The 17,842-nt window shown below is 34.6% G+C and overlaps 1 protein-coding gene across 7 annotated transcripts in view; it reads left to right on the top strand.

The window, feature by feature from the left end:
* The window catches only part of EPS15 (epidermal growth factor receptor pathway substrate 15), a 149,967-nt gene that overhangs the window by 26,148 nt on the left and 105,977 nt on the right, over positions 1-17,842 (top strand). For 3 of the 7 annotated variants that reach the window (XM_079154246.1, XM_079154250.1, XM_079154252.1), the window contains exons 2-8: positions 1,253-1,294; positions 5,229-5,333; positions 6,168-6,215; positions 7,957-8,052; positions 10,194-10,259; positions 10,996-11,121; positions 13,093-13,152. In XM_079154246.1, the coding sequence (XP_079010372.1) occupies positions 1,253-1,294; positions 5,229-5,333; positions 6,168-6,215; positions 7,957-8,052; positions 10,194-10,259; positions 10,996-11,121; positions 13,093-13,152 (543 nt within the window). The remainder of the gene's footprint in view (positions 1-1,252; positions 1,295-5,228; positions 5,334-6,167; positions 6,216-7,956; positions 8,053-10,193; positions 10,260-10,995; positions 11,122-13,092; positions 13,153-17,842) is intronic. The other 4 variants (XM_079154247.1, XM_079154251.1, XM_079154249.1 and 1 more) reach the window with 3 other exon arrangements.

Here is a 17,842-nt window from a genome sequence, read left to right as displayed (position 1 = left end):
CAGATATAGCTGAGCTTTCTGTTAATTGATGAATTTATATATGCTGTAATCGCTGTGGAGAATCACTTTCTCTTCATCCTTAAAGTTTCCCTACTTTAAGTTTCTATGAAGCTTCCCTGGACTTCCTTCAGGTAAACCTGAGCCTTCAAAGACTGATATTCCTGTGTTGCCATTCAGATGAGATATTGTATTCATTAGCTGACTAAAGAATCCTTTGAGCCGAGCTTAGTGGTGCTGGTCTGTAATCCCAGGGGTTCAGGAGACTGAGACAGGAGGATTGTGAGTTCACAGCCATAGTCAGAAACGGTGAGGCATTAAGCAACTCAGTGAGACCCTGTCTCTAAATAAAATACAAAGTGGGGCTGGGGGTGTGACTCAGCTTGAGTGTCCCTGAGTTCAATCCCTGGTAGCCCCCCCCACCCCAATTTTTTTGAACCCTTTGAACTGTGGTGTGAATTGAATGGCACTACCTGAGTGCTGGCAGTTCACATCTGATTATGTCAATATCATCTTTTTGTACTTCAATTTCTGCACTCATTTATATTTACTTTTTCCTGGACTGAGAGTTGAACCTATGGCATTATGTGTGCTAGGCAACTGCTCTACCACTGAGCTACATTCCCAACCCCTCATTTGAATATTTTATTGAAGTGGTTTTTGAACTCATTTCATAGGTACCTTGGGCACTTGGGGAGAATCAGTGTTTAGGATGTTGGGCCTCTCAGCTGGTTTTAAGTAAAATATTTCATCTCTTATTTGTCATATGTTGGGTTTCTGGTAGAATTTTGCATGAGATAAAGTTTCTTTGTAAAAAACAAATTTTTTCCTTTTGGTGCTGGGATTGAACCCAGTGGTATTCCACCACTGAACTGCATCTCCAGCCCTTCTTATTTTTGATTTTGAGACAAGGTCTTGCTAAATTGCTGAGGCTGGCCTTGAATGTGGAATTATTATGCTTCAGTCTCCTGAGTTGCTGGGATTATTGGCTTGTGCTACTACTGTACCCAGCTTTGTGTAAAAAACAATTTTAAGATTCTTATTTTTATTTCTTGTCTACTTAAGCCTTTGTAAACCATGTGACTGTCTATTTTTATTCTCCCTTTCATCCTGGCCAAAAAGAAATGAAACCAAACTTAATCGAAGTCAAGGATCCTTTTTATTTTATTCGTCTTTGTTTCTTAAATATTTTTTGAATGCCAAACATGTTAATAGAAGTTACTGAATATAATTATTATTTACTTGTTTATTTTAGTTATCAAGTGGGAATCCTGTATATGAAAAATTCTATAGACAGGTAAGATTTTTGTTTCATTCTTTTCCTAGATTGAACATAAAATATACTGTCAACTGTGGATTGTATACATGTACATTATCAGCTAGCTGGATAAATTTGACATTTCTTGTTTTCTCACTTCTTGTGCTTTAGCCTCCAGCTTTGAGTAGTTAGTGCTTCTAGAATGCTTCCAGAAAAATGAAGGCAAAATAATTAAATTAATTTAATTGCCTTAAATATCTGTCTATGTGAGATCTATACATTAGATATATTTACTCAGATACAAATGTCCAAGTTAATTTATAATCCAAATAGAAATGACTTTTATGCTGTTTTTAAAACTTACTGAAGTATAATTTTCACAAGCTGAAAACCATGGGTTTCATACAAATCTAAAATGAGCATACAGACTGAGTATATCTTAGAGGTAGAAAAAGTGTTTAGCATGCACAGGATCCTAGGTTCCATCCCCAGTACCACAAAGAAAGGAAAAAACAAAAAAAGAGCAAGTGGAGGGAAGTCAAGGATTTTATTCAACTCATTAGTTACTGAGGGAACCGGTTAAGTATAAAAATGAGAATATGAGTTACAGAGATTCACACTGTGCCAGACAAAATTCACTTGCATTGGTATAGACAGAAATCATTTGCATTGCTAACAATTTTCTATAAATTTTAATTTATTTATTTTGGATTGAAACCAGGAACTGTCTACATCTATAGCTTCTGCTTCTTTTAGTTTTTAATTTTGAGACAGGCTCTCACTAAGGCTGGCCTTGAGGCCAGACTCAAACTTGTGATTCTCCTGTCTCAGCTTCCCAAGTCACTGGGATTACAGGCATGAGCTACTGCACCAAGCCTTGGTTTTCATAGTTTAACCTCTATTCCTGCAGAGTATAGAATAGTCTTTTCAGTAGAAAGTTACTGAAGGGTGCATAGTATTCATCAGATAATCTCCCAAGGTAATAAGAGAATCTCATTTGCCCATTTCCAAGTATTAGATCATTTTTTCCTAAGAACCTCCTTACCTTACGATGATGATTACAGAAAAGACTGGTCTCATATTTGGCCTGACCCTCTACATAGTTGCAGCAAGTATTAAGTTAATCATTTTAGATCTCTTTGGTTTTGACTAGTAGACCTAGACCATAGAGTATTTAGCAACTTCAAAGTCCTCAGAATTTCTGCTTGAAAAATTTTAGAATCTGATTTATTTTTTATTCTTTAATTATTTGTTTATGTTTTAAGAGCCGAAGTCTGTCTTGACCAGACTGGTCTTAGATTCCTGGGCTAAAGCGAGCCACTTGCCTCAGTCTTCCTAGTAGCTGGAATTACTAGTGTATGCCACAATACTCAGCTTGATTGTATATATTGAAGCCTCTGTTATTTGTTCCTTTCTATCTTGAAGCTAGTATCTAAACCTTTAAAGGTCTCTCTGCCATATTTCACCAGCACTATGTAAATTAGAATGAATTTATCACATCTCAAGGTTTCCTAGATATCTAAGGCCTGCTGGTAAGTGACCTTGCTTTGCTATCTGTGAGGCTGGGACCTTATAAGCCAGACAGCAAGCCAGTTTTCTTTTCTTTCTTTCTTTTTTTTTTTTTTTTAATATTCATTTTAGTTCCCTTTATTTTATTTATTTATTTTTATGTGGTGCTGAGGATTGAACCCAGTGCCTCACACCTGCTAGGCAAGTGCTGTACCACTGAACCACAACCCCAGCCCAACAAGGCAGTTTTCTTGAGAGATTTGTAAATATTGACTCCACAGAAAGTCAGTGTTCTTCAATAGTAGCCTTTTCTATCAGAATACCAAAAACATAATAATGATGATGATGATGATGATGATAGTAATAATAAAAAATCATTCTTAAATATGACCTTGTTTTCGAGTTAGCTGATTTTATCCTTATACAAGCAGAACAAATTATTAGATTGTTAATAATTATATTGCCATGAAAAGTAAAAACATGAAGTAAAAGTATTTGTTTTTTAATTCTGATAGACCAATGAGAATTAGATGCCACTGAAAACTATTCATTTTACAAAAGCAGAGTGTACTGAAATTGAGGATTGAGATAACATAAGAAGAAAAAGAAAAATAGAACCATTAGAAATAATCCCATCAGATGAGATGGACCTCTCCTATAGTCCTGGCTACTCAGGAAGCTGAAACAGGAGGATCACTTGAGCCTAGGAGTTTGAGGTTAGCCTAGGAAATATGGCAATAACCCAACTCCTAAAAAAAAAAAATAAAAATAAGAGGGCTGGGAATGTAGTAACTCAGTGGTAGAGCATGTGCTTAGTGTGTGCAAGGCCATGGTTTCAATCCCCAGCACCAAAAAACCAAAACAAAATGAAAAAACCCAACTTACTTCAAGTAAATAATCATAATTAAATTTTCTTCACTAATTTATCCAGTTCTATATAATTCTTTCTTGACTGGATCTTGGGTCAGGAGTCTGCTTTCATGAAATACATCTGCTTCTAGACTGAAAAAAGAATCCTGGAAATCCTTATTTCATCTACCAGTATAGTCTGAAAATTGTCTAAGTGATATCAATTTAGAAGTCTTTACCCAAAAGTCTATTTTTGGAGTGTTAGTATTTCAGAGACCCTTCTGTAACACTGTGAGAGTTGTCTACTTAAGATACAAATTCTAGCATATATAGCTTATAGCAGGCCATCAGAGTACTACAGAAACTGCCTGTAGTTGACACAGACTCAGTGGCTGTGTTTAATTTATTATGGCAGATAATAAAACGAATGGCAGATGGTAAAATTCTTTATTGGGATACAGTACACAAATATTTCATGAGTTTGATTGATGTTACCCCTGAGTGCCTCTATGTTTAGGTTATATTGGATGTGAGTATTCCTTTTCCATCCTGGTCAGGGGGAAAGCGAAGCAAAATCCTCCATAATGGAGGATTCTAGAGGCAGATTTCCCAATTCTTCCTGTACTTCTTATTTCAAATGTGAGGGATTAGGCAATTCTTTCTTTTTTGCTTAGTGCCTGATTTATCCTGTGTTCTAGCACTTAAAAGAAAGGGTTTCTCTTTTGCCTTTTTGCTTGTACTGAACTGTCTAGAATACTTTATGTATTTGTAGTAAACTTAATCTTTTAACTGGCAATACAGCTATTTCACAAACATCCTAGAATAATGTTAACTTTCCCATGACTTAAAAATTTACTTGTTATATTTACAAATGCAACTTTAGGAAATTTTTACAATAATGAGAGTCATTTTTTGGAAGTTTTTTTTTTTTTTTTTTCCCTGTTCTTGGTGACCTCATTCTGTCTTAAAGGAAAGTCCCTGTTAGTTAAATGATACATTTCCCTTAATGAACTGTAGGAACTTAACACTTTTAAAAATGTTTCTTAAAGTTTATTGTGGAATCAGTGTTGGTGTTAGAGCTGTTAATGCTTTGACTACTACTACTTCTCCTTTTTTTTTTTTTTTTTGTTTTAAGTGCTGCAGTTCCTAAGAGTAGATATAAAAGCAGAAGTCGATGATCTGAAACTGTTTGAAGAAGCAGACAACACTGGTAGCCAATTCCCATTTGTTAAAAGACCTGTCCAGGAAATGGGATGTGCTGCTTTTTTTCTTTTATTGCTATTTAAGATTATTAGAATTGAAATGACAGTCATAAAAAATTGGAGTCAGAAGATATGTGTTGAAGTTCTGACTCCACTAATTTGCTTTTACTTCCTCTGAGCTTTGGTTGCTTATTGTACTGTAGTCATGTTTAAAAAAAAAAAAAAAACACACACACACAGCAAATTGCTGCTGCTGTCTATGCGCAGTACTCTACTTATAAGGCTGTCCACAAATTCCTTAGCCTTTGTTAGAAAAGGATTCCTGCTCATTTCTCAAAAAAGCCAGTCCCAAATCACAGGGATGGAAGACAGGTAAAGGATGACAATTTTGCCTTTGTGTTTTTTTCCCTAAGCTTGTATCTTTTCAGGTTGATACAGGCAGTACTGGAAGGGTGTTGGCTTCAGATGCTGCTGCTTTTCTGAAAAAATCAGGGCTTCCAGACTTGATACTTGGAAAGGTATAGTATTTATTTATTATAACTAGGTTATAATGAATATGTAGAACCACAGATTAACTACATGAAGATTCAGAAACATACCACCTAGAAACTTAGAACTGAGTCATAGAAGCAGTTACAGTAATGGGATTGAGTGGGGCATTTGTGGCATAGTGATTTACCCTTTTGAAAAGTAAGAGGATAAGTGAGGAAATAATAGTACATTTGGTTATTGTGGGGAGATAGTGGAACCTTGCCACCCACTCAGAGAGTTGGCTCTAACCCTCTTTCCTCTATATTATTGTCTGCTGAATGTGTGATGAACAGAGTAGGGGTTGGGAGACTTTGGAAAAAGCACAGAGATAGAAAGTCCCTCTATTGTGAAATTCTAAAGCTATTTATTGATATGTAGTCAAAATCCTGAAACATAACCACTATTCTTAATTTGGTTATTGGCAAATAAACATTTACCTTCTCAGTTTTCCCATGAAAAAGAATATCACCTTAATAAGAATCTAAAATCAAGAACAGTATGTTTCAGTAGAAAGAGCATGTTTGACTCAGAGTTAAAACGTGAGTTAGTGAAAAAGTCATTTGAGTAGAAGTTGGAACCTGGGTTTCTTCTTACCCTGATGCCTTCAATGTTCTTGAGCCAAGTCACTTAACCTCTTTGGGTCTTAGTATTTTTGTGAAAGGTTGCACTGGATGATTTTTAAGGGTTCTTTGAACTTTTAATTCTGTGATTTTTAGATTGAATTATCAGAGTGAGGTTGTAAATTGTAGGGACTTAACTTATCCCTAAGATGATTTCTGTTAAAAATATAGATTGATTCTTTTTTTTCCTGTAAATTTCAGATTTGGGATTTAGCTGACACAGATGGCAAAGGCATCCTGAACAAACAAGTAAGATTCCAAGATTCATGTGAAAATTTTGAGTGATTTTAAATAAAAAAATAATCAACATATTTTTATATTTTTAAGCTAAGAATTGCTTTTTATCAACATTAGGGGTTTACAAGAGCAATTGTCATAACAGTAAAAATATTACCAATCACAAAACATTAAAATATCTGATTCCCGAAGGTTAGTGTTAGTTTGGTGACATTGTTCCACTGAGGTTTGTTTTCTGTCCTACAGAAAGACTTTGCTCTTTAATCTTACTAATTCAATTTTCCGGGTGTATGAGGTTATAAATAAATGTTGATTTTGTTAGTACACGTTAAGATGTTATTGCCCAGTACATTGGAAAGGAATCTCTTGGCTAACCAGGCTGGAGTATCCTGGCTTGATTCTGTTCCAGCAATGACACTTGGTGCTTTTTTCCTCTAGTATAATCTTTATTTTGTTGCTCACTGCACATTGCAAGTGAAGTAGTATTAGCTTCTCTTATATGGAAGTTTTATTTTAATTAACTTGCCCAAGCAACTTTAGGTAACAGAACTAGAATTTCATGAAGAATTATTTCACTTCAGAGTCCATCTGTACAGTGGAAATATACCTGATTACCTAAGAGTAATTGAATCTCTCAGAATAAGAAAAGAAAGGATCTAAGGAATACTTAGAATACCAGCATTTGAAGGTTAGAGGAGGCATAGACTCCAGCAGAAGACACTTGAAAGATCAGAAAATAACTAGGAGAGTTTTATGAAGCTCTGTGGTAAAGAAGTGCTTCAGAAGGATGATAGTTTCCCAGAATGCCAAAAGAATGAGGAGATACGGGCATTGGTCTCCCTTGCTAATTGAGGAAGTTGAAATCTTTTTACAAGCAAACTTTTGGAGTAAACCAGAGGAAAAGAGGTTTTCTTGGTAACCTTTTTTTCAAGAAATTTATGAGTGAAGGCAAGGAATTATATAAAATAAACAGCTTGACTTCTTAAGAAAAAGTTAGGAATTAAGTAAGTAGGGCATAGGTGAGAACAGGAGGTTTTTAGAAAAGTAGTGAACGGTCGAATAAGCCACTGTACTAGGATGTTGACAAATTATAAAAATTATAGCTGGAGGTAAAGTCTTTTTCTCTCACGTCTGTTCCCAGACTTGTCTCTGACTCACAACAGCTCAAGACCAGTTGCTTTAGCTTCTTTATGTTTATCTATTTAATTAGTTTTGAACTGAAACTTAAAATCCAAGGACCTTTCTGGAAGATTTATAAACATTTTGAAGTCAAGCAGTTAGACAATTGTTTTAAGTGCTGCTCATTTATTTTCTGTAGCTGTTTGGAATAGCATAGATTAAGTCACTTCAATTACTGATCCATGTTTCAAAATTTATAATCTTACACTGAAGAGATGACTTGGTAATATTTAGTTTTTTCCTTCTATGCTCCCCCCATTCCTTTTTCTCACTTAAATGATAGAAAACATTTTCTAACATTACATATTCTTTGAAATGCGAGTATTAATTCTGTGAAATTTCCATTATCAGTTTGTATCACAGTTTAAGTATTTTCCATGTATATAGTTATTTGCTACTTAAAATGTTAGGAAAATCTTTGTACATGGGTCTTTTTTCAATTTTAAAGCAAGTGTTCTTGAAGCAAATTTGCCATTTGTTGCTACTCAAAAACTCAGGAGTAATTATGAATTCTTTTATATTTTCAGATTATAAGTATGTGTGATAAATAATGGTCATACCTTTTTTTCCTCAGGAATTCTTTGTGGCTTTGCGTCTTGTAGCATGTGCCCAGAATGGATTGGAGGTTTCACTGAATAGCTTGAATTTGGCTGTTCCTCCACCAAGATTTGTAAGAACGATTTTAGATGTAAATTGTATCTAATTTTTAAAAAGTGAGACACATGATTTGAAATTATTATTAATATATTAAAAAGAAATTTCCCCTTTAACTCTATCCCTCAGCTACATGGTTTTCTTTCTTAATGGCTGCTCCTGTTATTAAATGTTTCTTGTGTATCCTTCTGAGTTACTATGTGTGTATATAAAGAAATATAAATATGTATAAGTATGTATTTCCTCATTTTCTGTTAATTGTAGAATATCAAACTGCTTTATTTCATAACTTTTTAAAATAACAATGTTTTCGAAATCTTTACATGTCATTGCATAAACACTTCCTCTGCTTTTTATGGCTACATAGTATTTGTTTATATTTACCATAATTTATTTCACTTCCTATTGTTGGACTTTTTGATTGTTTCTAGTCTTTTGTTATAAAATGCTTCTATGAATAACTTTTTATGTATATTATTTTGCATGTGCCAATATATGTGTGTATAAATTCCCACAAGTGGAATTGCTGTTCCAAAAATTTTTGCCTTTATAATTTGCATATATATTGCTTTGCTAGCATACAGTTGTTACAGTATTAGATCCTTGTCAATTTGGGGCAAATGGTTCGTAAGTGTAATTCTGATTCATCCTTTTAGTTTTATAAAGTAAGGTTGGGCAGTTTTTCTTATACTTATGAACAGTTTACATTATTTTTTATGTGACTAATTATAGGCTATATATATTTTTCTTGAGTAGGTTTTTTTTAAATTAAATTATAGAGACTTTAAAAATTAGGAAATTATTTGTCTATGTAAGCTGCAAATATATTTTGCCAATGTGACATTTGTCTTTTACCCTTGCTTGTGATTCTCCCTGCCCCATGACTCAATTTTTTTTTAAGTAAATAAATTGTCAAGTTAAAGTTTTTTCCCCTTTTTTCAATATTCAAGTTAGTCCTGATTGGGTACCGATCTGGATTTAAATTTATGTTTTCAAGATGGCTACCCCACAGACCCAGTGTAGTGCATGTTGAATAATCAATCTTGAGTGATTTAAAATGCTACCTCAATCATAAGTTTACTTCTCATGTATTTAGGGTTTTTTTTTTGTGTGTGTGTGTGGATTCTTTTGTTCTTATCCCTAAACTGTTTATCTGCTGATTTTATGTTGTTCTAATTATCATTATTGGATAAATGTTTTAGTATGTGTTTATGGCTAGTCCTTTCCACCCTGCTCTTTTTCTTGGAAATGTAATGACTCTTCTTGGTTTTTATTTTATTCTTTTTTTTTTTTTTTTTTTTGTGGTGCTGGGGATTAAACTCAGAGGGCCTTGTGCATGCTAGGCAAGTGATCTACCACTGAGCTTTATACCCAGCTCTTGTTTGTTTTTAAACTTAATATTTTAGAAGTATTAAGAATTTACTTCAGCTTTGGGAATGTCTGCACTTCTTTGCTTAGACCTGTAGTCAAGTGTCAATATAGGGATTTGTTGCTTAGCTATATTATTAAAAAGATTTTTCAAATACATTAATCTGTCTTCAGACAGATAAACATAATAATTGAGGCATGCTATTAATGGGTTTCATGTACTTCCAACTTACAAATTTTAAGTTGGTTTATTTTCCCAGTTTTTAAAGGATAACATTGGGGAAAACTCATCACTTAATAGGACTTCAAATATTTTTGTTAATATTCAGATATCTGCTGCATGCAGTGGTCCATGTCTATAATCCCAGCTACTTGGAAGGCTGAGGCAGGAGGATTGCAAATTTGAGGTCAGCCTTAGCAACTTAGTGAGACCCTGCCTCAAAATGAAAGAGATACAAAGGATTGGGGGTGCAAATCAGTGGTAAAACAACCCCTGAGTTCAATCCTTAGTAATCAAAAAAGGAATTTTTTTCAAATAACTTTCTCTCTCAGTTGTAGTAGGATTTCTTCTTTAATACATGTTTTACTTAGTTCTCTATAATGGTTTTTGTGGTTAAAAATGATTTTGTTTCAGTAGAAAATAGATGAACGTCCACTTACTGTAAGACAGTGTTCTAAATACTTTGAGATTCAGCATTTTGTATGTATATTTTGAAATCCAAAGACCATTTTTCTTCATTACTTATTGATACACGGATTTCAATAATTCATGTGCTATTTACATTTTAGCATGATACCAGTAGTCCTTTGCTAACCAGTGGAACCTCTGCAACTGAGCTTCCATGGGCTGTTAAAGTAAGTAAATCCTGTTTTGCTTCCTGCTCACGTATATCCTTTTCCCTACTTCTGAAATACATTGCAATCCATATTAGACTTTTGTTTTATATGTATATTTAAGGACAGTAAGAAAAGTGCTGGTACTGGAGTCTTTGAGGAATCTTTCAGTTCTGTTAGTCATTTTGTGACAAAAAAGTGAGGAATTTGGCCTTGACTAGGCAAGTAATGAATAGAAGATTTTCATGTTATACAAGTAACATTTAAGATTTTAGGAAATATCTTATTATTGACAAGAAAAAGAAATTTTGCTTTGGGAAAATTGGGGGGATCTTGGTGTTTATTCCTAGAGTAGTGATGTTTAATTTTTAAAAATTCATTTCTTTTCATTTGAAATGTACTTAATACCATGTTTAGAAAGTCATCAAATGTTACTAACACTGTGTCTTATGGATAAGGTACTTTCTTGCTGTATGTCTGTTTAAGTGAGAGGGTTGCACTAGTTGCTTTTGTCTCTGAAATCTTTGGAATATAACCTAACAGAAAAACAAAGAATGTTCTAGCTACAAAGGGAATAGGGGACACTGAATTCTTGAGTAGAATCACTTGGAAATTATTATTTAACATGTACGATGAAAGTAAAACATGTTTTTTAAATGTATGTTTTCTATTCTTTGAGGACTTGATTTTTGTAAGTGCAATTAAGTCATCCCACCATTACTTAACTTGTCATTTTTTAAAAAAAAATTTATTTTAGTGTGAAGATAAGGCCAAATATGATGCAATTTTTGATAGTTTAAGCCCAGTGGATGGATTTTTGTCCGGTGATAAAGTGAAGCCAGTGTTGCTCAACTCTAAGTTACCTGTGGAAATCCTTGGAAGAGTAAGATATTAAGTTTTAAATGTAATTTCTTATGTATTATAATTTTATATTTACCAGGAACACTTGTAGGTCATTATTAAATGTACAATCTTATTTTAAAGTTGCCTTATTACAGAATTTTCTGTTTTCTGACCTAATATATAAAATTATTCCCAGTTTGTATTTTTGATTATTCCCTCTAAAATAAAAGTGGTTGAAGTTAGTTTTATCTGTAAACCCTTTAAGCAGGTCCTTTTTTTGTGTGCGTGTGCTGTGTGCTCTGATCTCCAACTGCATGACAGTGAGACCATCAATATTTTATGTTTGCTACTTACCCCATATATCATGGGGTCTTTGTAAGGAATAATTTCATCTTTGAAATAATAAATTCTGCTTTTTAACTTGGACTTTCTTTCTAGGTCTTTTATTTAGATGCTTGCAAGACTTTAATTCTTTGATTTCACTCAGACCTTTAAATCTTAGACTACTTTCCCTCTGTCTTTTTTTATTGTGGTAAGATGCATGTAACATGAAATTTACCATTTTATCCTATTTTAAATGTAAAGTAGCAATAAGTACACTACATTGTTGTTGTTCAACCATTACTGCCATCTATCTTTATAACTTTTTTCATCTTGTAAAACTAAAATTGTCCTCCCTCCCCTTTTTTAGCTGGCCTGGGGATTGAATCCAGGGCCTTGTGCATGCGAAGGTTCTACCACTTAACCACATCCCCAACCCGTCTATTTTTTGAGATTATTTTTTCCTCATGCAGCTTGGTCACACACACACACACACACACACACACACACCCCTATAATGCCATATTCTCTTTCCAACTCCCTTTGCCACAGTTTTCTTCCATCTCTCCTGCCTCATGAAATCACACATTCTATTCTTTGTTTTGAATTTTTCTTCCAATTTTAAAGTAATTTTTTAAAAAATCTGATAGATAACATTATATGTATTTATCATGTACAACATGTTTTGAATACATATATATATATATATTGTGGAATGGTTAAATCTGGCTACTTAGTGAAAATTATACTAAGATGTAAAATATATTAAGATACTTCTAGGAGAAAACGTAGATCTTTATTAGGCTTCCCTAACATATTCTGATTTGAATTCTTGTCTTTCTAGATCTTTTTCCTAGATGCTTGCAAGACTTTTTTCCTTCACTAAGTAGTCTTTGACTTTATTAATAATCCGATTTTTCATGAACCTAATTATCATTGGTTGCATATATGAAACAGCTTAATAAGATTGATGTCATCATGAATTTATGATCACCCACTTCGGCTGGGGTTCTTCTGATTGCTTACTACTCTGTTTTTTTTTTTTTTTTTGTTTCCAAAATGATTTCTCTCTACTGTCTCTTCATATTTCAAACCTTATCTTCTCTCTCTAAACCTCTGGCCCTTTCTTTAATTCCCTGCCTGAGCAGATTACATAGGTTCACATCCTGACTGCACTGCTTCTTAGTTGTTTGACTGTGGGCAAATGATTAGAAAACCTCGTCGCAGTTTTCTGATCTTTAAAATGGGCATATTTTCCAGTTTATAGGGTTGTAAGTATCAAATATAATAATGTAAGTAATGTACTCACTAGTACTGATAATAACTGCTATAGTAATGATGATGATGACATTACCACCATAGTACTTATACTACTGCTGAATGAGTATTAACTTAGATGCGGGGGCTCAATAAATATTGTTTTAAAAAGCTTTATTTTTTCCCCACTATTTCTCTTCTATGTAGTAAGAGTTGTAAACTGTAAGTAATTGTGTCATTTTATTACTTGAATCTAACCTTTTAGTAGCTTCCCATTCCAATTAAGAAAAATTCAAACTCCATTCAAGGCTTTTAATGACAAGGCACTTGCTTATCTCCACTTTTATATTTCACCAGTATACTTTCTCTCTCTGTCCCCAAGCAACACATGAAATAAAAGAACATTGATATTTCTCACTTTTCTCTTTTTAAGGTTTGGGAGTTGAGTGATATTGACCATGATGGAAAACTTGACAGAGATGAGTTTGCAGTTGTAAGTAACTTAATGTTCTTAAAATATGAAACATCTTAATGGCTTTATCATATGATTTCCCCTTTTAATTAATCCTTGAAGGAAAACTGTATGTTTATCAGATTGTTGGGATAAACATTTTTACCTAGAACTTATAGGTGGTTAATAAATATTTTAGAATAAATGAGTAACAAAATATGTGTTTTGCTATCTTAATTTGACTTTAAGGTACATTGGGATATATACTTTTGGTTAAGTTTTTGTAAAGATGCTGAGTGGTAATATCTTTTACCCCAGATTGATGAATTATCTTAGCACCTGCATCCCCCAGTTTTCAGATTGATATTATTAAAAGGAAATATGAATAATGCTTTAGTTACATTTCATTTACAAAGATAGACGTTTTGACATTTTCTCTAATAAAACCCATCTGAAGACATGTTATCTTAGTAATTGGATAGTTCCAAGTAAGGCATTTATCTCTTCCCTAAAGATTGGCAAAAAATTCTGCAGTGAGCTCATCTGTGGTAAATTTCTAACTCCCCTTAGACTTTCTTATTTGGAAATTTGTCTGTTCAAATTTTCTGTTTTTTTATTTTGCTAAGGAATTATCTGTTTCTTTGACTTCAAAACTTCTTACCACAAATTGCATTATTCTTTCAGTATCTTCTGAGTTCCTCATTCCACATCTTAAGCATTTGTAATTTTGCTCCCTTTTTTTGTTGTTGTTGATTTAATCTATTATATAGCTTATTCATCTTTCAAAAGACTTACCTTTTGGATTTATTTATCCTCTTGTTTTGACATTTTATTTTCATTCTTTTCAGTTTATTTTTCTTTTTCCTAGTTTCTTTTCATTTACTTTGTTTTTCTTTTAAAAATTGTTTTAAATTACTTCTTTTATTTTTCATCCTAATATTGAAATAATTTAAAGGATGTTTCCCCAGAATATAAGTTTAGATGCAGTCTATATGTGTTAGTACAAAGTGTTTTCTTCTTTCTACTTTTCAGATAACTTTTAGTGTAGTTTTCTTTGATCATCTGTTTAGGAACATGTTTTCTAATTTCAAAGTAGTTAAACTTGTTTGGCTTTTGATACATATGTATGTACTTTTAATTTGGTTGGATTAAGACTAAAGAATGTAATCTATAGAATATCTACTTTCTTTAGTGGGGGCAGGGAGGACAGACACTAGGGATTGAACCAGGGCTGCATGCATGCTGAGTAAGTCCTCTAGTACTGAGCTATATCCCCAACCCTAAAATCTCTACTTTAAGAAGTATGTTAAGGTTTTCTTTATTGCCAGCTTCATGACATTTTTACAAATGCCCCATAGATAATGCCAGCATTTCTCTTTAGAGGAAATTAGACTTCTATAAATCGATTATACCAAATTTATCAATTATGTAGTTTCTCCTTTTCTTTACTTTTCTTTTTTTATTCCTTTCATAAATTTCATACTGTTTCCTTCCTTTAAAAGCCAAAAGAATTTTTAAAGCACATTTTGGGGCTGGGGTTGTGGCTCAGTGTTAGAGTGCTTGCATAGCATGTGTGAGGCACTGGGTTCGATCCTCAGCACCACATAAAAATAAATAAATAAATAAAATAAAGGATTGTGTCTATCTATAACTAAAAGAAAAAAATTAAAAAAACAAAAACATATCATGTTTTAAAAATATAGAAACAGAAATTTAAAGTGACTTGAATTCACAGTCATAGTTCCTAGTCATTTTTGTTTTGATTTGAGTAACAGTTAGAAAATAGTAGAGGACACACTCTGACAATGGTGATAGAAGTTTTTCCAGTTATATATCAGGGGTTAAGTCAATGTTTGTGAGATGTTTTGGGGAAAGAGGGCATATTGAAAAGATTTGTATGTGATGCATTATGAAACCCTGTCACATGTAAACACTTTATTTTTGGTACCAGGAATTGAGCCCAGGGGCACTTAACCACTGAGCAATATCCCCAGCCCTTTTTATTTTTTATTTTGCATCAGAGTCTTGCTAAGTCACTTAGGGCCTTGTTAAGTTGCTGAGGCTGACTCTGAATTTGTGACCCTGCTGCTGCAACCTCCTGAGCTGCTGGGATTACAGATGTGCCTCACCACACCCAGCCATGTAAATAAATGGTTTTTGTCTTAAGAATATTGGACTGGCCTTTCTGCACAGAACCAGCTCCAAGTCCCTGAGCCAGCGTGGCAAGCTCCGGCCCGCAGGTAGCTTCAGGGACCAGGACAGGGCAGCCAGGGACTTCCCCAAGCAGCCCGGTTCCCTCCGGCGGGAAGCGCCTTTCAAGGCTAGCTTCTCATAGCAGACTGCCCAGTGAGAGCCTTTCTACACAGAGCCAGCCACAAGTCCCCAAGCCAGTGGAGACCTCCAACCCGCAAGCAGCCTCTGGGACCAGGGCAGGGCAGCCAGAGACTTCTCTAGGCGGCCCTGCCCCCTCCAGCCGCTGGCTGTTTCCACGGGGTGATCCAAGATGGCGGACTAGAGGGTGACTGCATCTCCAGTTGCTCCAGAACCCAGGATTCAAGAAAGGGAGGCATTGAGAGAATCGGACTAAAATAGAGCTACGGGGTGAGTCTCCCCCTCCCGGTGAAGCTCGGCCCGGGCAGCAGGCCCGGATAGGGGCGGATTATTAGAGTAGGGCAGGGCAGCTAGAGTCTTCCCCAGGCAGCCCTGTGCACTCGGGCGGTGGGCTCCTCCCACATGGCCAGCTTCTGAGAGCAGGCCTCCCAGTGAGAGCCTTTCCACACAGAGCCAGCTCCAAGCCCTGGAACCAGTAGCGGGCTAGGGACATTTTTCTTCGGAAGTACTGCATTATCAAGTTACTCCAAGACTTCAGGCTACTGAAGGCTGGGAGGTGATACACTGGAAATCTACAGGGACACTATAAGCAAATAGAGGAAATTGCAATATCTCAGAGTCCCACTGACATCTCACCAATATGAGAAAACAAGGGAAGAAAATGTCCCAAACAAACCTAGATACTATATCAATAAAACCCAATGACAGCACAGCAGAAGATATGTCAGAAAGGGAGTTCAGAATGTACATAATTAAAACAATCAGGGAAGCAAACGAGGAGATGAAAGAGCAAATGCAGGCATTGAAGGAGGAGATGAAAGAGCAAATGCAGGCATTAAATGATCGCACCAATCAACCGTTAAAAGAGCAAATGCAGGAAGCAAGAGATCATTTCAATAAAGAGTTAGAGATACTGAAAAAAAACCAAACAGAAATCCTTGAAATGAAGGAAACAATAAACCAAGTTAAAAACTCCATAGAAAGCATAACCAATAGGATAGAACACCTGGAAGACAGAAACTCAGATATTGAAGACAAAATATTTAATCTTGAAAACAAAGTTGACCAAACAGAGAAGATGGTAAGAAATCATGAACAGACTCTACCAGAATTATAGGATATCATGAAAAGATCAAACTTAAGAATTATTGGGATTGAGGAAGGCTTAGAGAAGCAAACCAAAGGAATGAACAATCTATTCAATGAAATAATATCAGAAAATTTCCCAAATCTGAAGAATGAAATGGAAAACCAAGTACAAGAGGCTTATAGGACTCCAAATATACAAAATTACAACAGACCCACACCAAGGCACATTATTATGAAAATACCTAACATACAAAATAAAGACAGAATTTTAAAGGTCACAAGAAGAAAAGAATCAAATTACATTCGGGGGAAACCAATAAGAATATCAGCATATTTTTCAATCCAGACCCTAAAAGCTAGAAGGGCCTGGAACAACATTTACCAAGCCCTGAAAGAAAACGGATGCCAACCAAGAATCTTATACCCAGCAAAACTTACTTTCAGATTTGACGATGAAATAAGATCCTTCCATGATAAACAAAAGCTAAAGGAATTTACAAAAAGAAAGCCGGCATTACAGAACATTCTCAGCAAAATATTCCATGAGGAAGAGATGAAAAACAACGATGCAAATTAGCAACGGGAGGAACTAGCCTAAAGGAATAGCCAAGTAAAGGAGAAACCAAATCATGTCAAAAAAAAAAAAAAAGGGTCAAATGACTGGGAATACAAATCATATCACAATAATAACCCTGAATGTTAATGGCCTGAACTCATCAATCAAAAGACATAGACTGGCAGATTGGATTAAAAAGAAAAATCCAACAATATGCTGCCTGCAAGAGACTCATCTCATAGAAAGAGATATCCATAGACTAAAGGTGAAAGGATGAGAAAAAACATACCATGCACACGGACACAGCAAAAAAGCTGGAGTATCCATCCTCATTACAGATAATGTGGACTTCAAGCCAAAACTAGTCAGAAGGGATAAAGAAGGACATTACATACTGCTTAAGGGAAGCATAAATCAGCAAGACATAACAATCATAAACATCTATGCCCCGAACATTGGCTCATCCATTTACGTCAAGCAAATCCTTCTCAATTCTAGAAATCAAATAGACCAGAACACAGTACTACTAGACGATTTTAACACACCTCTCTCACCGCTGGATAGATCGTCCAAACAAAAATTGAATAAAGAAACCATAAATCTCAATAACACAATCAACAATTTAGACTTAACCGACTTATATAGAATATACCATCCAACAAAGAACGAATACACTTTCTTCTCAGCAGCACATGGATCCTTCTCTAAAATAGACCATGTTTTATGCCACAAAGCTACTGTTAGCAAATACAAGAA

The sequence above is a fragment of the Sciurus vulgaris genome (assembly GCF_902686455.1).
Source record: "Sciurus vulgaris genome assembly, chromosome: 1".
In the NCBI taxonomy this organism is placed as follows: domain Eukaryota; kingdom Metazoa; phylum Chordata; class Mammalia; order Rodentia; family Sciuridae; genus Sciurus; species Sciurus vulgaris.
This window is presented reverse-complemented; position numbering and strand designations above follow the sequence as displayed.